The 22434-nt window shown below is 57.3% G+C and overlaps 1 protein-coding gene across 1 annotated transcript in view; it reads left to right on the top strand.

Annotated features, from left to right (window-relative positions):
• CACNA1S (calcium voltage-gated channel subunit alpha1 S) overlaps positions 1-22434 on the top strand; it is a 65406-nt gene that overhangs the window by 12091 nt on the left and 30881 nt on the right. The window contains exons 3-18 of the mRNA XM_029228383.1: positions 1970-2109; positions 4180-4322; positions 4460-4612; positions 7044-7249; positions 8540-8643; positions 10292-10437; positions 10860-10941; positions 12711-12871; positions 14869-15094; positions 15565-15772; positions 16669-16789; positions 17099-17213; positions 17646-17739; positions 18423-18492; positions 21284-21416; positions 22000-22129. Coding sequence (XP_029084216.1) covers positions 1970-2109; positions 4180-4322; positions 4460-4612; positions 7044-7249; positions 8540-8643; positions 10292-10437; positions 10860-10941; positions 12711-12871; positions 14869-15094; positions 15565-15772; positions 16669-16789; positions 17099-17213; positions 17646-17739; positions 18423-18492; positions 21284-21416; positions 22000-22129 — 2232 coding nt within the window. The remainder of the gene's footprint in view (positions 1-1969; positions 2110-4179; positions 4323-4459; positions 4613-7043; positions 7250-8539; positions 8644-10291; positions 10438-10859; positions 10942-12710; positions 12872-14868; positions 15095-15564; positions 15773-16668; positions 16790-17098; positions 17214-17645; positions 17740-18422; positions 18493-21283; positions 21417-21999; positions 22130-22434) is intronic.

The raw sequence follows: 22434 nt of genomic DNA on the forward strand, positions 1-22434 counted from the left end.
GCCAGCGCCGCACCGCGGCAGCCAGGGAAAGAGCCCAGGCCGGAGGGGCTCTGGGGCCACCCAAGGTGACATCGGTGGCACAGTTTCTGTGACACAGGAAGGAACACGTCCCCCTGCCTCTCCTAGGGCGGGGGCGTGGGTGTGCACCCACAGGGCTCCCACGCAGTGTGCTCTAATTCCAGGTGCTCCAGGGTCGGGCCGCGGAACCTGCGGGGAGCCAGGCGGCAGCCGGACAGGCAGGGGCAGGTGCAGGTGGCCCTCCGGGTACGTGGCCGGCCGCCCGGCCTGTGAGCACAGCAGCTATTTTCGGCCCTGCTTTCCCTCCCCTCAAGCCCACTTCTGCCCTGCCCCTGGGTGGCAGCCACTTGGGCGTTCACACACTGACTCCACTTCACTCTGCGCCTCCTGCCTCTCTCCTGATGCTGTGTCTGCCTCCCGGGCAGCCTGCCCTGTGGGGGAATGGACCCCCGCCCCCCTCAGCCCTGCCGTGGCCGTGCTGCACCCACCCCCTGGCCGGGGCCGCCCGGACGCCCTTGGTAGGGCCTCTCCGTGGAGCGACTGCCCCAATTCCCACCGGTGGCCCTACACAGGCCCTTGAATGGATCGGTGCTGCTTTGCATTCTAACCCTACCTTACTGTTTTCTGGAGGAAGGAGAAAGCTTTGGAATTACAAATTGGTGGAAGGGATTAGGGTCCAGGTTAAGGAAAGCAGGCCTAGCCCATATATGCCTCAGTTTCCCCCTCGACATACAAAGGGAGAGCTTGCTTTCAGGAAAATGCTCTGAATACCAAGTTGGGAGGGTTCTGGGACCAGATCCACAGTAACGAGCCGTTGGCGACCTCTTCCCTTGCTTTCCACATCTACCCACTCGGAAGTTAAAGTAAATTCTCTTCCAGGTCACGAGCGGGGTGGCCCCAATACAGTGATGGCTCTGTGGTGCGCTGGCCCGGTGGTGGCGGGCTTTCTGGGGTGGGTGTGGGTGACTGACGGTGACATGGGCTTGGGTTGTGAGGTCCAGAGGACGGTGGTCCAGTTCTCTCTACGTGCTCCTGTGGTCCTGCAGGGCTGCAGCCCGGTCCGGGGCGGGGCAGGCTTGGGGGGGCGGCTTGCTGGTGGGGGCGCGTGTGCAGAGCTCTCAGAAGCCACCAGCCTGGCTGGGATGGCTGCAAGGACAGCGGCGTCAGCCTGGAGCTCTGACAGAGTGACCTGCTTCTCCGGAAATAGCTCTCTCCTGGGCCCAGAGGATGGGGCAGGGTGACCGGGCCAGGATGGGAGGCTGAGAGAGCCGGCCTACAGGGGAGGGCCTGGGGGAGTGGGCAAAGCCTCTGCAGGGGGCACTAAGCAGAAGCCCTTGGCCTCCAAGCTGTGGGGCCTCGTCCAGGCACAGTGACCCCCGACACCCGCCCGGCTTGTCGGTGCTTGTGCCCTTTAAGTGGCTGCCTGCAGGCCGCAGCGCGTGTGGGCAGCTGGGGTGGGCCAGGGGTTACAGAAAAGTACATGAGAGGTAAGACCTTGACCAGCCAGGAGGGCTGAGGACTGTCCCCCACCTCCTACTGTGAGTCGTCGGGATGAGGGAGGAGAAAGCCACCCAAACAAGAGCCATCTGGGTGCCTTCACTCTGGGGGCTGCCCTGACCGTTCATTCATTCGTCCAGTTCTAAGCCTGAGAAGTGAAGTCATTAAAAAAAAATAACAAAAACCCCCACACCTCATGAAGTTTATACTGTAGTGCGTAAGATAGGAAATGAACCAGACATATGTGGCATTTCCAGCTAGGGATCAGCTAAGAAGACAAAGTGGGAGGAGGAACACAACATAGCAGAGGCCCCCTGGGGAGGGACCACCCACGGGGGGCGGGGGAGGGAGGGAGGGAGGGAGCTGGCGGTGCGGGATGCCAAAGACTGGCCGCAGAGCGGTGGAGCAGGGTGCGGAGGTAGGGGAGCCGCGGTGTGACTGCCTCGCCCCGCAGGAGAAGCTGGAGTACTTCTTCCTCATCGTCTTCTCCATTGAGGCCGCCATGAAGATCATTGCCTACGGCTTCCTGTTCCACCAGGACGCCTACCTGCGCAGCGGCTGGAACGTGCTGGACTTTATCATCGTATTCCTGGGGTGAGTGAGGCCCGGGGGTGCGGTTGAGCTCAGCGGGCTGCCCGAGGGCCCAGAGGCAGGTGCAGCAGTGCAGGGGTGTGGGCCGGGGACGGGGGGGGCGGCGCCCACGGCTCACACCCTCCCCAGCCAGGCACTGCCAGTATCCTTATTCTCTCTCTCTCTCTTTTTTTAAAAAATAAATTTATTTATTTATTTATTTTTGGCTGCGTTGGGTCTCTGTTGCTGCGCGCGGGCTTTCTCTAGTTGCGGCGAGCAGGGGCTGCTCTTTGTTGAGGTGCAGAGGCTTCTCATCGCGGTGGCTTCTCTTGTTGTGGAGCACGGACTCTAGGCGCACAGGCTTCAGTAGTTGTGGCACGTGGGCTCAGTAGTTGTGGCTCGCGGGCTCTAGAGCACAGGCTCAGTAGTTGTGGCACATGGGCTTAGGTGCTCCGCAGCATGTGGGATCTTCCAGGACCAGGGCTCGAACCCGTGTGCCCTGCATCGGCAGGCGGATTCTTAACCGCTGCACCACCAGGGAATTCCCTCCTTATTCTCTTCACACAAAACTGGAAATGTGTGAGTGGCTCCAGTGCCCAGCAGTTTCTGGACGTTCATAAACTTCTCATGCTTTATTATCATCTATTCATTTATTCCATGGACCTGTGTTGAGCACCTGTTATTTGGGTCCATGAGAAAAGACGTTTAATAACCCATATGAGCCTGCTTGGGCTGCCGTAACAAGATGCCACAGACTGGGGGCTGAGACCAGAAAAATGTATTTTCTCCAGAATGTATGTTCTGGAGTCTGGAAGTCCAAGATCAAGGTGTGGCCAGGTCTGGATTCTCCTGAGGCCTCCCTCCTTGGCTTGCTGATGGCCGCCTTCTCGCTGTGTCCCCACGTGGTCTTTCCTCCATCCACACACACCCTTGGTGTGCGCCCAAGTTCCCTCTTCTTCCAAGGACACCAGTCAGATTGAATTAGGGCCTGCCTGAACAGCTTCGTTTTCACTAAATCACCGCTTTAAAGGTCCTATCTCCAAATACTGCCACATTCTGAGGCCCCAAAAGTTAGGGCTTCAACGTATGAATTTGGAGTGGGGGGGAGCGTGGTTGAGCCCATAACGTAAGATTTGGTAGCCACGACCTAATTGTAACAGCAGCGTTTATCATACACTTACTATGTGCTTTACATGTACCATCTCATTTGATTCTCCCAACAATCCTCTTATTTTCTCCATTTAAGGAAGGTAAGGCGCAGAGAAGTCAAGCAACCCACCCAAAGTCACACAGCCAGCCAGTGGCAGTGCCAGGATTTAAACCAAGGCACTCTTGCTCCAGAGCCTGCCCTTAACCACTAGGCTGCCCTTCCACTCAATAAAAATTATATTCCTTATCTACTAATTGCCGAGTGCTGCTTTAGGCACAACAGGGCAAAGAGAATTCTGTGAATCAGCTTCTGCCCTTGATGGACTGCCTGGCTGGAGGCCACGAGTCTGTGCAGAACAAGGCCACACAGCGCACCGTTGTTTCACACGTGGTGCAGCCCAGGGGGTTCAGATGTCAATGGAAGGATTCCTAAAGAAGGACTTGAGATGGACCTCAAAGGATAATGGCAATCTGAGTACACTGAGAGCAGGAAGGACCATAAAGGGGCTTTGTCAGAAATGCAGTGAAGGAGAGCTCGACGGAGAACCAGCTCCGGGCTCTCTCCTCCGCGTTCCCCCTTCCTCCAAGCGCGAGTGTGGGCTGCTGGAACCCTCCACCCACCACGGGGTGTGCTCAGCCCCCGGCCTGACTGTAGCTGCCCGTGGCACCAGTATCTCAGCCCCCTCCAGGACCCAGAGTGGCCATCACAAATGGACCCGACACTCTTCTTACTGAGCCTGAACGTGGCCTCAGGATTCTTTCTAAAATTCCCCAGATGGGCGTCACCAAAGCAGAGGTGCTAGCGGCTAATGAACTGTACCTTGCCGCCTGCCCCCCATCTTTCCACCGGTACCTTGAGCATGGATGGGACACGGGGCCCCTGACCCCCGGGCCAGAGGCTTAGCTGACCGCTGGGCCGCCTTCCTTCCCTCTCGTCCTCCTCAGGGTCTTCACCGTGATTCTGGAGCAGGTCAACGTCATCCAGACCAACACAGCCCCGATGAGCAGCAAAGGCGCCGGCTTGGATGTCAAGGCTCTGAGGGCCTTCCGCGTGCTCAGACCGCTCCGGCTGGTGTCCGGGGTGCCCAGTGGGTGGCAGAGCCCCTCCCCCTCGCCCCAGTCCTGGGCCCCCTCCTACCCTGGTGTGGAGGAGGCTCCGAGGGAGGGCCAGGAGACCAAGAGGGGGGCTAAGTCGTCCTTCTCCCCCTGCCCTCACGCCCCCCAGGCCTGCAGGTGGTCCTCAACTCCGTCTTCAAGGCCATGCAGCCCCTGTTCCACATCGCCCTGCTTGTACTCTTCATGGCCATCATCTACGCCATCATCGGGCTGGAGCTCTTCAAGGGCAAGATGCACAAGACCTGCTACTTCATCGGGACGGGTGAGCTTCCGGGCCGGGGTGTCGGGAAGGTCTGGGGACATCTCGAGAGGGGGATTCACCCAGCCGTGGAGAAGCCCCAGGACTAGGTCGTTGCTTCCCCCATCCACTGACCTTGGGGATGGGTTTCTCCTGGACAAGGGAGATTGGGCGGGAAACAGCTCTGCTGGGGTCAGGGGGCAAGGGGGGTGAACGGTCAGGTTCTTCCTCTGAGCACCCCTGCCCCACATAAGGCTGGTGCCCTTGGGCTTTCTGGCCACTTGTGGATTGACATGTAGGCTCAGGATCAGCCCGAATTTCTGTCTGTACTTGCCTTGTAGCTGGAGTCTTAGCTTTTAAGGGCCCACAGGGTGGGGTCTGAATGGGACTCAGGAAGCACCCAACGGCCGAATGGCCCCTGGTCAGAGATGAGCTACCTTGGGGCCTGGATGAACTTGAGCTACACCTTCTAAACCAGCATCTCTCAAACTGCCTGCTCTCAGGACCCCTTCGGGGGATTTCCCTGGTGGTCCAGTGGTTAAGACCCCACATTTTTACTGCCGAGGGCGTGGGTTCAATCCCAGGTCAGGGAACTAAGATCCTGCGTGCCGTGTGGCCAAAAAAAAAATTTTTAATTAAAAAAAAAAAAAAGACCCCTTTGCACTCTTCAAAATTATTGAGGGTCCCAAAGAGTTTTTGTTTATATAGATTTTGTCTGTTGATGTGTATGGTGTTGGGAATGAAAACCGAGAAAAATGTCATAGTATTAATTTATTAACTCGTTTTAAAAAGAACAGTAATAGACCACTTACATACTAACATAAATAATATACTTTTTCAAAGTTGAAAAAAATTACTGAAAAATAATTTTATTTTCCCAAACCAAACCAAAAATGTTTGGCGACAAGAGTGGTACCGTTTTACATGTTCTCTGGACCTCTTTACTGACCTGGCTTAGTGGATGTCGGCCGAGTTCTCCCATCGCTGCATTCGGTCTGTTGCGACATCACATGTCACATGGATCTGGAAAACTCCGCCCCTACACCTGTTCAAAGAACGAGAAACGAGGGGGCACATAGAGTCTGGGCATTTTTTTTTTTTGCGGTACGCGGGCCTCTCACTGTTGTGGCCTCTCCCGCTGTGGAGCACAGGCTCCGGACGTGCAGGCTCAGCGGCCATGGCTCACGGGCCCAGCCGCTCCGCGCATGTGGGAGCTTCCCGGACCGGGGCACGAACCCGCATCCCCTGCATCGGCAGGCGGACTCCCAACCGCTGCGCCACCTGGGAAGCCCCTGGGCATTTTGATGAAAGGATGGACCGCACTCCCGGGTCCCCGCTGTCAGGTAGCAGTGGTTTGCTGGTCCTCAGCTTCCCTGGGCCAAGTGCCGCTGACACTGGGGGTGCAGGAACAGGACCCAGCACAAGACAGAGGACACAATGACCTCTGTTAGGACGAGCCCCTAACTCGGTGGCGGAGACCTGCAGAGTCTTGGGGGACCCTCCCCACTTCCCTGCGCTCGCCTAAGGGGATGGCAGCCCAGCTCCAACGACAGCTCTCACGGCGTTTTCGCTGGGCTTGTTCCTAACCTGCTCTGTCTCAGCCTCCTCCTGTCCCCATGCCTATCTCTGGCCTCTCATCGGCATTATCAGGGCAGAGAGGAGGGGGCTTTCTAGCACAACCTTCAAACGAAATTCGAGGGTCTCGCCTGGTGTTCACACGAGGTCTTGCCCAGTGCTGACCAGTAGCGCTCCCAAGCCCCTCTGGGATGGGGGCTACCCAGCTGCGAGGGGCTGGGGACCACACGCCAAGCTCAGGACCATCTGTGCCCCCCGTCCCATTCCTGAGGATTGAGCCCCCTGGTAACAAGGTTAAGGAAGGCCACTCAATCTCTCACGGTCTGACCCCTCTGAACACAAGAGGAGACCAAACCTACCGAGACATCACCCAAATTTCAGGCTTTAGAGACAATAAGAGCACCATTCAGGGGCTCCCTGGATGCTAAGGCCTGCTGGGGACCCCCCGCTAGGAGCAGACCCACCCCCAGTCCAGCGCATCCCAGCATCGGGGCGCATCCCCACTTCTGTATCCCAGAGAGAGCTCTCAAGCCGGAGCGTGAGGCCCGGCCCACACCTCCGCCCCCGCCGGGCTGCTGCCTCCTTTTACAAAGCTCTGTGGGTACAAATGATACATCACATCTGCTTCATCGGTTGTAGTCCATAGAAGCTGCGCCTCCAGCGAGGCCCTGGGCCCGAGCTCCTGCCTGCAGACGCCTGTGTCCCTGTCCGTATCCATGTATCCGTATCCGTATCCGTGCCCCCGGCCCAGCCCCCCATGGTCTGCACCACACTCTCCCAGCAAGGCCACCTCCCCGACTTTAATCTGACGTTGAGACCCGCACCCTGCTGCCCCTCTTATTGCCCCTGCGCCGGTGCTTACCCCCCCGCCCGCCCACAGACATCGTGGCCACAGTGGAGAACGAGAAGCCGTCACCCTGCGCCCGGACGGGGTCAGGGCGCCGCTGCACCATGAACGGTAGCGAGTGCCGGGGCGGCTGGCCAGGCCCCAACCATGGCATCACTCACTTCGACAGCTTCGGCTTCTCCATGCTCACCGTGTACCAGTGCATCACCATGGAGGGCTGGACCGACGTCCTCTACTGGGTGGGTCTGGGCCCGAGCCCACCGGCTGTCTCCCCAGCACAGGCTCGCCGGGAGCGGGTGGGGCCTGCCAGTCCCGGGCTGAGGGTCTTGCCGCTTCTCCTCGCCCCTCCCCGGGGAGCCCTTCTGGGCCTCAGGTGTGTGTCCCAGCACCCTTGGGGGAGGCCGAGGTACCACCTGTGTCCGCAGTCCCAAGAGCAGGTGAGGGACAGAAACCCGGAGCTCGGTGGGTTCTGATCTCACGTCCTAACTTGTCCCTAAGCCTGGCTGTGAGTGACTTGGTGCCAATGGCGTGGAATCTCAGATTTCGTGAGGAAGGAAGGGCCCTTTGAGTCTCTCTTCTTGCTGCTGGGCAAGATTGCTTTCCCATAAAAATATGATTGGATATCAGGTTCCTCGTCTATAAAATAAAAATGCTATAACTCCATCTCGGGGTAGTTACGATGGTTAGTGGGGGCACTAACTGAATTACCGCAGTGCGGGTACCTAGTGCCGTGCAAGTTCTCTTGCTGGAGAAGGTTACTTGTTTGGTGATACAAGAGTTAGGCTGCATTTCTTTTTTGATCCTCCAACAGTGGGAGGCATTGATCCCATTTTCCGGATAAGGAAACCGAGGCTCAGGGACATTCGGTAACTTGGCCGCTGTTGGACTAGTGAGCGACACGGCCAAGAGCTGACCTCTAACCATCCGGCTCCAAGCCCGGAGCTCAGCCGCGTGTTGACACTGCCTATGGCGGGTGCTTGTAAACCCATCAAATGCTTTGCAAACATAAAGGATTAGTGTGAGTAGCTCTCGTCGACTCAGATTATTGGAGCCAATTATTAAACGTTTCAAAGGACAGTCACGCGTGTTGTTTCACCCGTGACCAGCCTGTGAGGAGCGAGCTCAGATCATCAGCTCAGGAGGCAAATGGAACGATGCTCAGAGATGCTGGCGCCTCATCCAGGGTCACAGGCGTGCTTCCCGAAGAAGCCGGCCAAGCGCAGGCCAAGGCTTTTTAGTGCTTCTTCCACTGTGAGGAATCTCGGTTGCAAAGAGGCCAACTGGAGGTGGCCGGCATGACAGGGTCAGGCAGGGAGCCCGGGGACCGGAGGGAGGCAGGGCTCAGTCTCACCGGCCGGTAGCCATCAGCAAGGCCCAGTCCCAGGTCCTCAGGCTAGAAGAGGCTTCCTCTCTGGACCCATATGGCCTCTTTCCTTGCCCCCGCCGTCGGATGCAGTGCGTGGGCCAGCTTGACAAGGGGCCCTAAGCCCTCACGTCGGGGATGGGGCTCACACCTGCGTCTGGACCAGGTCAACGATGCCATTGGGAACGAGTGGCCCTGGATCTACTTTGTCACCCTGATCCTGCTGGGCTCCTTCTTCATCCTCAACTTGGTGCTGGGCGTCCTGAGCGGGTAAGGGGCTCAAAGACAGCTGGGAGAGAGGGGAGGAAGAAGGAGGGGCGGGGGAAGGAGGGGAGGCAGTGGGCAGGGAGATGTGGCTTAGGACCCCCGCTCATCCCTGGCTCCCCTTTAGCCAGTAGCATGCTCCCTGTTAGCCAGGAAGAGAACAGATGCAGGCAGGAGCCCCTCCAGTCTTCACCTTTCTCCCTTCTCCTCAAGCCTTATCCCATTCTTGCTTCCTTCTGTCCACGTGAAGGTCCACCTCTGTCCCTGGAGGTGCTTGGGCTGAAGCTCGGCACTGAGCATGGCCTTCGGGCTAAGCACACAGACTCTGGAGCAAGAGGCCCAAGTTTAAACCCTTGCACTACTGTTTGGTGGCTGTGTGACCTTTGACTAATTACCTAACCTCTCTGTGCCTCATGAGCCACATCTGCCACATAGGAATAATTTCAGTGCCTGTTTCACAGGGCTGTGGGGAGGATTAAATGAGTTAATACCTGTAAAGTACTTAGAATGGAGGCCAGCACATCAGAAGTGCTAAGTACTCATGGTCATTATTTCTCTGTGACGGCTCCACCCAGCTACGGCGGTGGGCAGCCTGGAAGTGGCCATCGGCCCCATTGTGCCCACCGCAAGAGCTTCCCTCCAGGCACCCTGGACATAGAATTCAGGGGGTCCATGGACTAGGGTAGGAAGAACTTGCCTTTATTTCTTTGAGTCTAACTGAAATGCAGCGCTTCCTTCCATGACGTGGTACCAGCTCTGCCCATGACTTGTCCCAACAGCAATCCCTTGTCATATCACAGGTGTTGCAAATATCACTACTTCAAAATTATGACAGTTATTAGACCGCGCCTGATCTTGCTGGTTAATGATTCAATAAAGAAGCATATATGTTACTTCATCACCACTTTATAGTTCAACAACTATGCTTTAACTCCTCGGTTCCTTTGTCGAGCTATAGTTTCATTTGGAGCATTTTACAGCGCTGTTCTGAGGAGCGACCCATAGGTTCGTGGGACCCCCAAAGGGGCCAGGGCTCAAAGTGGTCAAGAGCCCCTCCTGGACCCTGCCCTGGGCAGCACTGAGGGTGCAGGCGGTGAGAGCCGACCCTGCTGCCCCCCGCCCGCCCCTCGGAGCCCAGTGAGGGCGGACCGGGCTGGATTCCCCTCCTCACCCTGCGTGGGGGCCCAGGGCTCCCCCTGCTGCTCTGAGCCCTCGCTGACCCTCGGGTCCTTTCCTTCCATTGCTGCTGTCTGGTTTCTTCCAGGCCCAGGAGCATGTCCCCCAGGGCCTTAAGTCTGTAGGCAGAGCTAAATTCCTCGGGCAGCCTAAAGGGTCGGGGCAGCACGGAAAATCGGAGGGTCCATGGCAATTCTGTTAGGGCAATGCACGGTCATGTCATTAACCCCTATGTCCAAGGTCACCCAAGACAAGGCGGGAGAAATGAGATGGGAGGAAAAGAAGGAATGGGGCGGGGGGGGGGGCCCTGGAGGGCGGGGCTGGTGAGGGGGAGAGGGCCGCCCCTCAGCCTCCCTAAAGGGCCCCGGACCCCAGGCAACACTGGGCCGGGGGTGGGGGGGTACGTCCAGCCGCAGAACGGGCTCCCTCGCCCCAGGAAGCTGCGTTTTTCCTCCGCCTCCCCCCCCCCCCACTGCAGGGAATTCACCAAGGAGCGGGAGAAGGCCAAGTCCAGGGGAACCTTCCAGAAGCTGCGGGAGAAGCAGCAGCTGGATGAGGACCTCCGGGGCTACTTGAGCTGGATCACGCAGGGCGAGGTCATGGATGTGGACGACTTGAGAGAAGGTTGGAGCCACGAGCTGAGGTCGGCAGCCCCCCCAGAGCTGCCCTCGCGGTCAGCTCCCACAGGGGCACCTCCACACCCGCCCCACTGCAGCCCCAGGGGGCCCATCGGGCAGGAACGGCATCACCACTTTGCAGATAAGAAAACCCGGCCCCTAGAGGCCTAGCCTGGCACCTTGCGGTGGAGGCGGCCTGGTGTGCCCTGGGCCCTCCCGGAGCACAAGGTCCCAAAGTGCTGCACCGTCCCTTGGGGACCCGCCCTCCCCTCCGATGCGGGCTCTCTAGGGCTCAGGAAAGCGCAGAGGGAGGGGTCCAGGCCCACCCAGGGTCGCTGTCACAGGTGTCCCCAGGCAGCGGGCCCTTTCCAGGTGTGTCCAGCCCAGAGGGGCCCGGAATCCTGGCCAACTGGACCTGTCTGTCCCCAGGGAAGCTGGCTTTGGATGAAGGTGGCTCTGACACAGAGAGCCTGTATGAAATCGCAGGCTTGAACAAAGTCATCCAGTTTATGTGAGTATCTGTCCAGCTGCGGGTCCTCCCAGCCCGCAGCTCCCTGAGACATGTAGTTAGACCCCGGTCACCTCCCTAGGTGGCCTTTGGGTGTCTTTCCCTTAGCGCAGTTGGAGGGCACTGGGCAGATGACCTATTTACTCACCACGTAAGGAAGAAACTGGGAGCCGGTGGGATAATTAGTCCCAGAAACCTCTGCTCCAGACGGGGAGTTAGCCTATGACCACCATGAGTGTCGCGGGTGGGGGGCTGGAGGCAGGAAGCTGGAGAGGACCGTGTGTTCTGTTTGGCTGCTTCCTTTTCCAAATTCATACGTGACTGTGATTTTGAAAGATCCAACAATAGAGAAATACACCAAAGAAAAGATGGCCTTCTCTGCCCTTCAAAGAGGTAACCATGGTAACAGTTAGATTTGTATCCCTCTGAAGCCTCTTGCACGCTTTCATTTCTCTTACACGCACACGCGCACGCACACACACCCCAGTTTTTTTTGGTTTTGTTTTCACTTTTTACACGATGAGGTTTCTCATATTAACCACTGTCACCTCAGAACCAAACACGGTGTCCAGCACGCGGGAGGGCTCGTTGGATAAATGAATACAATCCACACATAAACTGGTAACTGACATTTTAAATTTAGAATTTTCTATTGAGGGCAACTTTATACAGACACAAACCTTCTTTTTTTTTTTTTTCTAAGACTTTCTTTTTTCGGAGCAGTTTCAGATTCACAGCAAAATTGAGCCAAAGGTGCTGAGATTCCCCGCCTGCCCCTCCCCCAGCCACGCCCAACGCCCCCCACCATCGACATCCCCAGCAGATGGTCCGTTTGTTACAACTGATGAACTTGCATCGTCCAAGTGTATAGTTTACGTTGGGGTGCACTCTTGGTGTTGGACGTTCTGTGGGTTTGGGCAAACGTATAATTACACGTACCCACCGTTATAGTATCATATAGAGTATTTTCGCTGCCCTAAAAATGCTCTGTTTCTGCCTGTTCACACCCCACCTCCCACCCCTGGCAACCAACCACTGATCTTCCTGTCTCCATAGTGTTGCCTTTCTCAGGATGTCGTTTAATTGGACTCACACAGTGTGTGGTCTTCTCAGATCAGCTTTTCTTACTTAGTGACGTGCATTTCAGGTCCCTCCACATCTCCGCAAGGTGTGATAGCTCACACACTGTCTTTTGATGTATCTTTGAATGTAAAATGTTCCACAGTGCACATATGTTGTAGTCTGTTTACGTAAGCTGTCCAGTTTGGGACAATACACACAGTGCCACAGGGAACCGTTGTGCATAAGGGTGAACATTTCTGCCAGGCAGATCCCTAGAAACAGGCTTGCTGGGTCAAAGGGAGCACAGGTTCTAACCTTGGTAAATGCTGCACAGAGGTCGATCTGACAGTGGAGGTGCCTTTCTGCGCGCCCTCCCCTACACCAGATACGACCAATTTGTTAAAGAATTGCCTTTATGACGGGCAAAACGGGGCATGCCAGGGTTGCTTTAATTAAGTTGGAAACGCACGGAGCCCTACTCTGTGCCGGGCCTTGTCTCTCATTCCGTCCGAGGTCGGCATCATCACTATTCTCCTTTGAAAGATGAAGACATTTGCTGTAAGAGGCAAGATTTGCAATCTGCCTCTGCAGTTCAGGTCCTTGGCCCTCTCATGTGGCTGGAGGAGGGAGTGGGTGGTGAGACTTAAGTGTGGCGGCCTTGGGGAGGAGCTGGAGTAGCTCAGCCTCGGCCCCGCCCCCTGCCTTCTCAGCCGACACTGGAGGCGGTGGAACCGCGTCTTCCGCTGGAAGTGCCACGACGCGGTGAAGTCCAGGGTCTTCTACTGGCTGGTCATCCTGATCGTCGCCCTCAACACCCTGTCGATCGCCTCGGAACACCACCACCAGCCTCTCTGGTTGACCCACCTGCAAGGTGAGACACGCGGCTGATGGCCAGTGCTGGCCAATGGCACCTCAGGTTTTGCAGAAGAAGTCGTTAGATGTCGACATTGTTTTCTAGAACTTCTAGGCAGTGGTACTCTTTTCCTCGTGGCATTACCAGGGGCCATAACAGCAACAAGTTGGGGACACTCCAGGTGCTCGCCAGATGTCTGGGCAAATTATCACAGACACTGGACGTACAGATGACCAGTAATTGAGCACTTCATGCATCCAAGTTCAAGTTCTACTCCAGAAACAGCAATCTTTCACCAACTATGTATTACACACGTACCCTGGGTCAGGTCCAGTAAAGAATGCAGGGCACACACAAGGAATGTACCTCTCTTGACGCCAAGGAGCTTCCTGAGCCAGAGGAAAAGAGAGATATTGATAAGTGACGTCAGGTCAGTATAGGGAGGGCAACAGTGGAGGTAAATACAAGGTAACAAGAGGAGGATTACAGAGGAGGGGAGGTTGGATAGTAGGAAGACACTATGTTTAAAATGATGCAAGAGGGAATTCCCTGGCGGTCCAGTGTTTAGGACTCGGCGCTTTCACTGCTGTAGCCTGGGTTCAGTCCCTGGTCAGGGAACTAAGATCCCTCAAGCAACGCAGTGTGGCCTAAAATAAAATAATGAAAGAGATAAAAGAAGGAAAATAGAAAAGAAGATTGTCTTCTTCTATGGAAAGGAGATAGGAAACAATGCTACAGATCAGATGCATTCATGCATGCATGCATCCATCCACCCATGCATCCATCTATCCATCCATCTACCCATCCAGGCATACATCTATCCATCCATGCATCCATTCCTTCCTTCATGCATGCATGCATCCACCCATCCATCTATCCATCTATTCATCCATCCATCCATTCATCTACCCATCCAGGCATGCATCTATCCATCCAGGCATCCATTCCTTCATTCATGCATGCATCCATCCACCCATTCATCCATCTATCCATCCACGCAACCATTCCTGCATCCATCCATCCATGCATCCATTTATTCCTTGCAACCAGTCTTCCTGAGAGCCCCTTGAATGTGCCAAGCACTGTCAATGACCAAATGTGGACAAGATGTGAACGGTGCCCGCCGAGAGGAGTCAGAGATGAATTTGAGGTTCCTGGCCCATGCAGATAGATGGATGGTAGTGCCACTTGCTGAGATGGGGAAGACAGTCAGTGACCAGGTATTTTGGGGGGATGGGGGAGGACGGGCAGTACCTATCAGCTTAGACTTGAGCATGTTGAGTTTGAGGTGCCTCTGAGACATCCCAGTGAGATGTTGAGGAGACAGATGGAAAGTAGGTCTGGGACTCCGTGGAGAAGTCTGGGTTGAAGAGTCTAAATCCGGAGTCATTGGCAGGCATGGCAATCGAAGCTGTGGTCTTAGAAGACATCACCAGATCCCCAGAGGATGGTACTCATGTGCACAGCTCAAGTCCAGCACTCAGGGCTGAGGTAGGGGTGCATCTGCAGAGAGGGTGCAGGAGAAACAGAAGAAGCAGGAGAAATGCAGAAGGATGTGGCGTCCTGGAAGCCAAGGAAAGAGAACGTTTGAAAAAGCGAGAGGGGACTTCCCTGGTGGTCCAGCGGTTAGGACTCTGCACTTCCAACTGCAGGGGGCACGGGTTCGATCCCTGGTCAGGGAACTGAGATCCCGCAAGTTTAAAAAAAAAAAAAAAGCAAGAGGTTGGTCAACAGTGTCAGTGCTTCTGGGACATCAGGGGAATGGGGTTAAAATGCTCACAGGTTGATCGGTGGAGTGAGGAGGGTGGACCTGCCGAACACAGTGTCGTTTAGTTTCTTAGAAATCTAGACTGCGTTCCTTCAATGGTGAAAATTCACCAGGTTTTCCTGGATCTGGAGGGCGGGGAAAGGAAGATGCCCTGAAAATGCAGGGAGGGTGTCCAGGGTGGAGGGCTTGGCCAAGGCAGGCAGGGCAGGGAGGAGAGTGACACGGAGCTGCGTGGCCCACCCTGCAGACAGCGCCAACCGGGTGCTGCTGGCCCTGTTCACCGTGGAGATGTTGATGAAGATGTATGGGCTGGGCCTGCGCCAGTACTTCATGTCCATCTTCAACCGCTTCGACTGCTTCGTGGTGTGTAGCGGCCTCCTGGAGATCCTGCTGGTGGAGTCGGGGGCCATGACACCCCTCGGCATCTCCGTGCTGCGCTGCATCCGCCTCCTCAGGATTTTCAAGATCACCAAGTGAGCGCCCGCCCGCGCGCACTGCCCCATCCTGCGTCTCTGCAGGAGAAAGCGCCTTCCCCTTCCGCCTCGGCGCTCCTGTCTTCCTGCCTCTCACCATTGTGGTGTGGAAAAGACGGAAGGAAGGGGAAAAGAAGCACCTGGGAGCGGGAGGGGGGAAAGGAAGATGGAAGGGGAGCAGAGAAGGGGGCAGTGGTGGGACGGTCGCCGGGGCCGGGGCTGCACAGGAAGGGGTGGTCCTCACCCCCGTGGGGTTCAGAGTCCAGTGGTGGCGCCAGCAGCTAAACGGCCGTCCTACTAACAGAATGAGATGACAGACCAAGATCTGTACTCTGGCGGAGGGAAGCTGGGTGTGCAGCCCGGATCCAGGCAGCCCTGCCCGACCCCCCCGCATCCCACCGGCCCCCAGCCTCCCCCAAGCTGCGTCGACTGCAGGGATGCCGGGGGTGGGGGCTGCCCGTCTCCTCCAGGCACTGGACGTCCCTGAGCAACCTGGTGGCCTCGCTGCTGAACTCCATCCACTGCATCGCGTCCCTGCTGCTGCTGCTGTCCCTGTTCGTCGTCATCTTCGCCCTCCTGGGCATGCAGCTCTTCGGGGGCAGGTACGACTTTGAGGACACGGAGGTGCGGCGCAGCAACTTCGACAACTTCCCGCAGGCCCTCATCACCGTCTTCCAGGTAGGCTAAAGCCCGCTGCCTGCCGCTGGAGATTGGGCATCACCTCCTCCAGGAAGCCTTCCGTGATCCGACGTTGCCCTCTGGGCCCCCGCATGCCCTCCAGGCCACGGTCGCCTGTCTGTCTCCTCCACGCTCTGGAGGCTGGGCGCTGTGCCGTGTGTCCTGTGTGTCTTCATCCCTTCGCCCAGCAGAGCCCCGGCCCACAGTAGGGCAGTGGCTAATGAGTGAAGGAGTTGGGTGGGCAGGGAGCTTTCTCTCCCACGTGCTACTAGAATCTCTGAGCACAAGGTCAGACAAGGTGGGCTGTCCCTCTGCAAGGCTGCAAAAGCCCCAGAGGAACACAAACCACTTCCCACTGCGGGGACATGGCTCAGCCACCGCTCACTAAAGCCACGGCCAGCCTCCAGAACGAGCTGCGTGAGCGCAGAGCAGACACGCGCTCCTCTCTGTCGGGCCAGTACTCAGGGGACGCCACCTCGGTGTTGCCAGTGGGAAGGGCAGTTGTAACAACCGGCCGGCCCTACACAGGGTGTCACCTCGTTCTTCCATTCACCCCACCGGCTGGTCGGGCATCCTGTCTTTCAAGGCACCTGACATTTCACACTCTTTCTGGGGGCTGGAAAGGCAGGGGGTCCAGTGTGGGCAGCACAGCTAAGCCTGGGCCTTAGGAACAGAGCTCGTGGAAGCCTTGACGCCACAATCAAGCTCCTTGGCCCCGAAGAGCCAACGATGAGGTCTTCGACCCCCGGGAGAGGTTCAGGAGGGCAGGGACTTCACCCCGGATGAAGAGAGAGGACCGGTCTGGGGGTAGGGTTGGAAGGGGACTTTTGGACAGCGCAGTCCCCAGAGAAGACCCTCGAGTCCCTCTGCGTCACCCACCCTCCCTCCCCTGCCAGGTGCTGACAGCTGAGGACTGGAACTCCGTGATGTACGACGGGATCATGGCCTACGGCGGCCCGACCTACCCCGGGGTGCTCGTCTGCATCTATTTCATCATCCTGTTCGTCTGTGGCAACTGTATCCACCCAGACGCAGGGCACAGAAAAGGGCCTGGGGAGGAGGCTTGGGGTTAAAGCGGGGTCAAGGTGCCCAGGCCTGCTGCTGGGGAGCTCCTGGGGGTGGGGAGGTGGGACACAGCCGGTGGCAGTGCGGGTGTAGCTGTAGGACACTTCCTTCCGGCAGGACGTTAGAGAAACACAGGGTGACTGGTGACAGGTGGGAGGAATCAGTCATAGAAAGACGGGGAGCCTGGAGCACGGGAGGAGGCAGGTCCCGCCTCCCGGGCGTCCCTCCCTGCCACCCGAGCTCCTTAGCGGGCCGCCTCAGACATACTGCTCAACGTCTTCCTGGCCATCGCGGTAGACAACCTGGCGGAGGCGGAGAGCCTGACGTCGGCCCAGAAGGCCAAGGCCGAGGAGCGGAGGCGCCGGAAGATGTCCAGGTGAGCGGGGCGCGCCCAGCGGGAGGGACCTGCAGGGATCCGCCCGCTCCGGGCAAGGGGCTCCCTGGGGAGCAGAGGCCAAACCACTGCGGCCGCTCAGGACTGCAGGCCAGTCGGCAGGCGGGAGGGAGCCGAGGGCAGAGCCAGGCACACTTCCTGGAGGGCGTCCCTTCCCTCTGCTGGGCCTCAGGCACCTGTGAGTTTGCCGTTTCACCCTCTGCGGCCTGGGACCCTCCCCTGGGACCGGCCAACGGCCCCTGGGTTTGCCCGGCTGCGGGCGGACGCCTGTCCTGTTCCCTCGTTGCAGAGGGAGGACGCGATGCTCCCGGCCCGTGGGCACGGGGTCAGCCTGCAGTGTCCTCAGGCTGGGCGCATCCCCCAGAACCCTCCAGTTGGTCCTCCACTTTGGGCTTTCTTGGTTTTCCGACCCAGGGGGCTCCCAGACAAGTCAGAGGAGGAGAAGTCGACGGTGGCCAAGAAGCTGGAGCAGAAACCCAAGGGGGAGGGCATCCCCACCACGGCCAAGGTGAGCCCGTCATGGGGGGCGCTCTCAGGGGTCGCACGGGGAGGGGCCTCTGAAAGTCCCCTGTTCGCCTGGTGCCTTAGGACGCTGGGGGGCAGGGGGAGGCAGGAGAGGGGCTGTCTGCCTGGGTAACAGCCAGGTGAGGGCACCAGCCAGGTGAGGGCGGCTCTGTCTCACGGAATCCTTTGTACTGAGGACACAGACGCCCCGATCCAGGAACCAGGCTTCCTTTGAGTCCCAGCTTTCCACCCCAGTCAGGGTGTCCCCCTCCCCTCAGAGCCGCCCAGACCAGCCTCCCCCCGATTTTAGCCCTGCCCCGCCTGTCAGCCTGGCCCTGCTCAGCCTTCCTGGAGCCGAGGAAGCAGAGCTCAGCGGGGCAGGAACCGGCCCCCAGAGCAGGGGTCGTGGCCTGGGGCAGTCCACTCTCTTCTCAAGAACTAAGCAGGGGTGAGGGGCTCAGGCTCAGACAGGCTGGGGTCCTGCTAGCTTGGGCAGCCTGGCTGACCTTTCTGCTCCTGGCTTCTCCTTTGTAAGACGGGGATGACCATAATAGCACCCACTGCCTCACCCCGCCCCGAGCCATAGGGAGGCTTAGGTGAGCTGACACCTACACGGCCCTCCAGTCAATGTTCATTAGGTGAGAACCACAGCTTGGGTTTTCACCTTCATCGTGTTCCTTCCTCCAGCTGAAAATCGATGAGTTTGAATCCAATGTCAATGAGGTGAAGGACCCCTACCCGTCAGCCGACTTCCCAGGTGAGAGTCCTGGGACCTGGGGCGGGTGTGCTGGGGTGACTTCTCCCCAGGGACGAAATCTCTCCTGTGTGTCCCCTACCTGGACCCATCCACGAGGAGATCAGGACTCAGACATCCCTTGTGTACCTCGTATTGCAAATGAGCCGTCTGCCAGCCTGCCTCTCCCTACGATACACACAGTGGGAAAATGTACACATTTTATTTTCAATTAATTCAGCCAGTATTTACTGAGTACTGGCTGTGCGCTTCAGGGCTAAGGATCTGGTTTTCAAGGAGCCCAGAGACTCGTGGGCACACATGGCTTCTGTTCCAGCCCCTCCAGCCACACAGAATAGCTCACAAGGGGGGTGTAGCCGCCCGTGTGGTGCAGGAGATGGGCACACGCGGCTTCTGTTCCAGCCCCTCCAGCCACACAGAATAGCTCACAAGGGGGCCGTGTGGTACAGGAGATAGGCAGGCTGCTCACCGTCTGTGCCCCGCAGGGGATGACGAGGAAGAAGATCTACATGGAGGAGACCAGGGTGGAGGGGAGGGGGATGCATAGCGCACAGCCACGAATGCACTACACACGCCTCGTAGGTGCAAACAGCCTGTGGCTGCAGCAGAAGTCCTCGTCGTCGGTGCCAAGGAGGGAACACTTGGAGGGAGCTCCAAGGTTAAAAGGCCACCTGGGAGAGGCTGGTGCCCAAGAGCTGGCGAGGTCTCTTAGCTCACTCCTGGGTCCTTCCAGCTCTGGGTCACTGGTGCAATTTCATGCCTATTTGCATCTGTTTGCGCCCGTGACTCTAAGCTCCAGCGGGACCCTTTGTGCTCCAAATAGCAGTGTCTGGCACCAGATAGGCAATCAATAGATAGAATGAAGGGTTATCGTAGGACACTGAATATAGTTCCCTGTGCTATACAGTAGAACCTTGTTGTTTATCCATTCTATATATAAAAGCTTACATCTGCTAACCTCAAACTCCCACTCCATCCCTCCCCCAACCCCCTCCCCCTTGGCAACCACCAGTCTGTTCTCTGTGTCTGTGAGCCTCTTTCTGTTTCACAGATAGGTTCATTTGTGGCATATTTCAGATTCCACATATAAGTGATACCCTATGGTGTTTGTCTTTCTCTGTCTGACTCACTTCACTGAGCATGATAATCTTTAGTTGTATCCATGTTGCTGCAAATGGCATTATTGTGTTCTTTTCTGTGGCTGAGTAATATTCCATTGTGTGTGTGTGTGTGTGTGTGTGTGTGTGTATGTATCACATCTTCTTTATCCATTCATCAATACCCTGTGATAAACCATAATGGAAGAATATAAAAAAGAAAGAATGTCTATATGTGCACAACTGAATCACTTTGCTGTACAGCAGAAATTAACACAACACTGTAAATCAACTACACTTTAATAAAAAAATATTAAAACTGAGAAAAAAAAGCCTTATAGAAATCCGAGAAGAAAAAGAAAGGAAAAAATGCAAGGATTTTGCCAAGTAAAATGTAGGGAGGATGGAGCTGGAATAGATAAGACTAATGATAACTCTTCAGATACCTGCCAGAAGGGACATTTGGGTTTTAGAATAATTCGACTTCGTCTGCTTCATCTAATAACCATCTCCTAGTAGATGGGAGTGGCCGCTGTGCAGGTGGGAGAGGCTGAGCCAGGAAACCTGAGGTGGGGGAGGGGCCGGGGCTGGGGAGAAGGCGGAGGGTGGGGGAGGGGCTGTGGGGTGGGCTGCGGAGGGGCGTTCTTACCAAGGGGGCTGAATGTGTTTATCTTGCTTCTTTCCAAAAAGAATCTGAAATGGCTGCCAACGAAAGATATGCACAACGAAGTTAACACAGTGGGCGCGGGCGGAGAAAATCAGAATTAAGGCGGGAAAAGAAAGCAAATACGCGAGTTCTAAGAATTAGCGGTCTCTGCGATTAAGCATAACATGTGTCTCTGGGGCCCTTGGTCCCAGGCGAGGCAGGAAATGTCCCGTGAGGATGCTCTTTGGCAGGAAGAAGTGGGGTCTCGGGAGGAGACCCTGCAGGGGCCGCCGTGGTAGAGAGAGCGGGAGAACCTTGCCAGGGGCTGGCAGGAGACAGCTGTAGGCGAGGGGACAAAGGAAAGGGCACCCCAACTTCCCACAGTGCCCCCAGTCTGCGGCTGAGGACTTGGGGAGACAGCTCCCTCTCACAAGGCCCTGAGACTCAGCAAACGAGCCCGAGGGGCCCCCTCCCCCTCCCAGCCCCTCCCACCCCACACCTGCCCCGGAAGGAAAGAATCCTGGTTTCTTTTCATGCTGGCAGCTCCTCCCTGAATGATGGTTTTTGGAACCCGGCCCCAGGAGAGAAGCTCCAAGTCCATTTATCTCAACAGGCCTCCTGCCCCTTGTCAATGTCGCGAGCTGAGGGTCTCACACTCAGGAGGGACAGAAGCCCGCCTGGCCTGAGAGTCAGGGGCAGAGCCGGGCCCAGCACTCTGGCCTCGTGCCAAGCAGGGCCCCTCCCCGGCACCCCCAGCTTGCGAGCATTCGTGGTGGTGCGTCCAGCCCCGAGACAGGAGGTGCAACGGCAAGGCTCCCAGACCTTTGCTCCCGGCCCGACGTCTGGGAGGTTCTGAGCCTGACCGTTGTCTGGACAGTTCAGCCCCATGTGCCGCAAGGAAGGGAGGTGCCTGGCTGGACTCTGCTGGCGCCCTCGTGCCCCGTGTTGCTTGCTGGCTGCTGGGGGTTCACGGTTGGGGTCAGAGCACAGGAGCCAGGGGAGCAGTGAAACGTGGAAAGACACCCCGACCTCTCTCTCCCCTCCCCCACAGGAGATGATGAGGAAGACGAACCCGAGATCCCGATAAGCCCACGACCCCGCCCGCTGGCTGAGCTGCAGCTGAAGGAGAAGGCGGTGCCCATTCCAGAAGCCAGCGCCTTCTTTATCTTCAGCCCCACCAATAAGTGGGTGGCCCCTCGGTGGCGGGGCAGGGTGGTTGGTGGGGCTCTCAGAGAGGGCTGCTTCCTGCTCTGAGAAGGCCCCCTTCTCCTGACTCCCTGGGCCTACAATTACACCGTGAGAAAGTCATTCCTTTAGCTTAAGACCTTGTGCCCAGTTGAAAGTGCCGGAATCTCTGGGAGACGTAATGCTTTAAGCCTTACCAGTTACTTACTCCTAAGAGGGATCACATCTCTGGGTTCCTTTCCAAGAGCAGGACAAGGGGATAAGCTGTAGTTCTCACTGGCTTCACAATTTTACACCTTTAAAATACAGACTGTAGTCCCCATGGAGTTTCAGCCGTCGGCCTCAGGGATGGAGACGGGCCTGCCCCGATGTTTTGGTGGGGATGCCGTGGCATGGGGTGGAGTGTTGGGGGAGGGCTTGTGCGGGATGGGACTGGGGCTGCAGGAACAGAAGGTGGGACAGGGCCCTGCGAGGCCAGCCAGAGACCACCCGGTTGCCGGCTGGCCTTCTCCACTGACCGGGAGGGAGGGGTCCAGCGACGGAGGCCGGTCACAGCCTCCCGCCCCTACCCCGCCCCCGCAGGATCCGCGTCCTGTGCCATCGCATCGTCAACGCCACCTGGTTCACCAACTTCATCCTGCTCTTCATCCTGCTGAGCAGCGCCGCGCTGGCTGCTGAGGACCCCATCCGGACTGAGTCCGTGAGGAACCAGGTGACGGCAGCCAGCTCGGCACCCATCCCCACCCAGCCTCCGTCACCGCACACCTCACCCTGATGCCCAGAGCTCACTGTCTCCTCTGTGTGGCTACAGGCATCAGAGTGGCTTAGAGTTTAAATCCCTGGAGGGCCAAGACTGCCCGACCTGAACGGTGTTATCACAGCGCTCGTCCTACACGGGCTCTTGTTGCTGGATGTTAGCAGTGATGGTGGCGGGGATGGTGGGGATGGTGGTGATGGTGGTGTTGGTGGTGGGGATTGTGGTGGTGATGGTGATGGTGGTGATGGTGGTGATGGTGG

The sequence above is a fragment of the Monodon monoceros genome, unplaced genomic scaffold (assembly GCF_005190385.1).
Source record: "Monodon monoceros isolate NGI ecotype Baffin Bay Population unplaced genomic scaffold, NGI_Narwhal_1 Super_Scaffold_18, whole genome shotgun sequence".
NCBI classification, from domain to species: Eukaryota; Metazoa; Chordata; class Mammalia; order Artiodactyla; family Monodontidae; genus Monodon; species Monodon monoceros.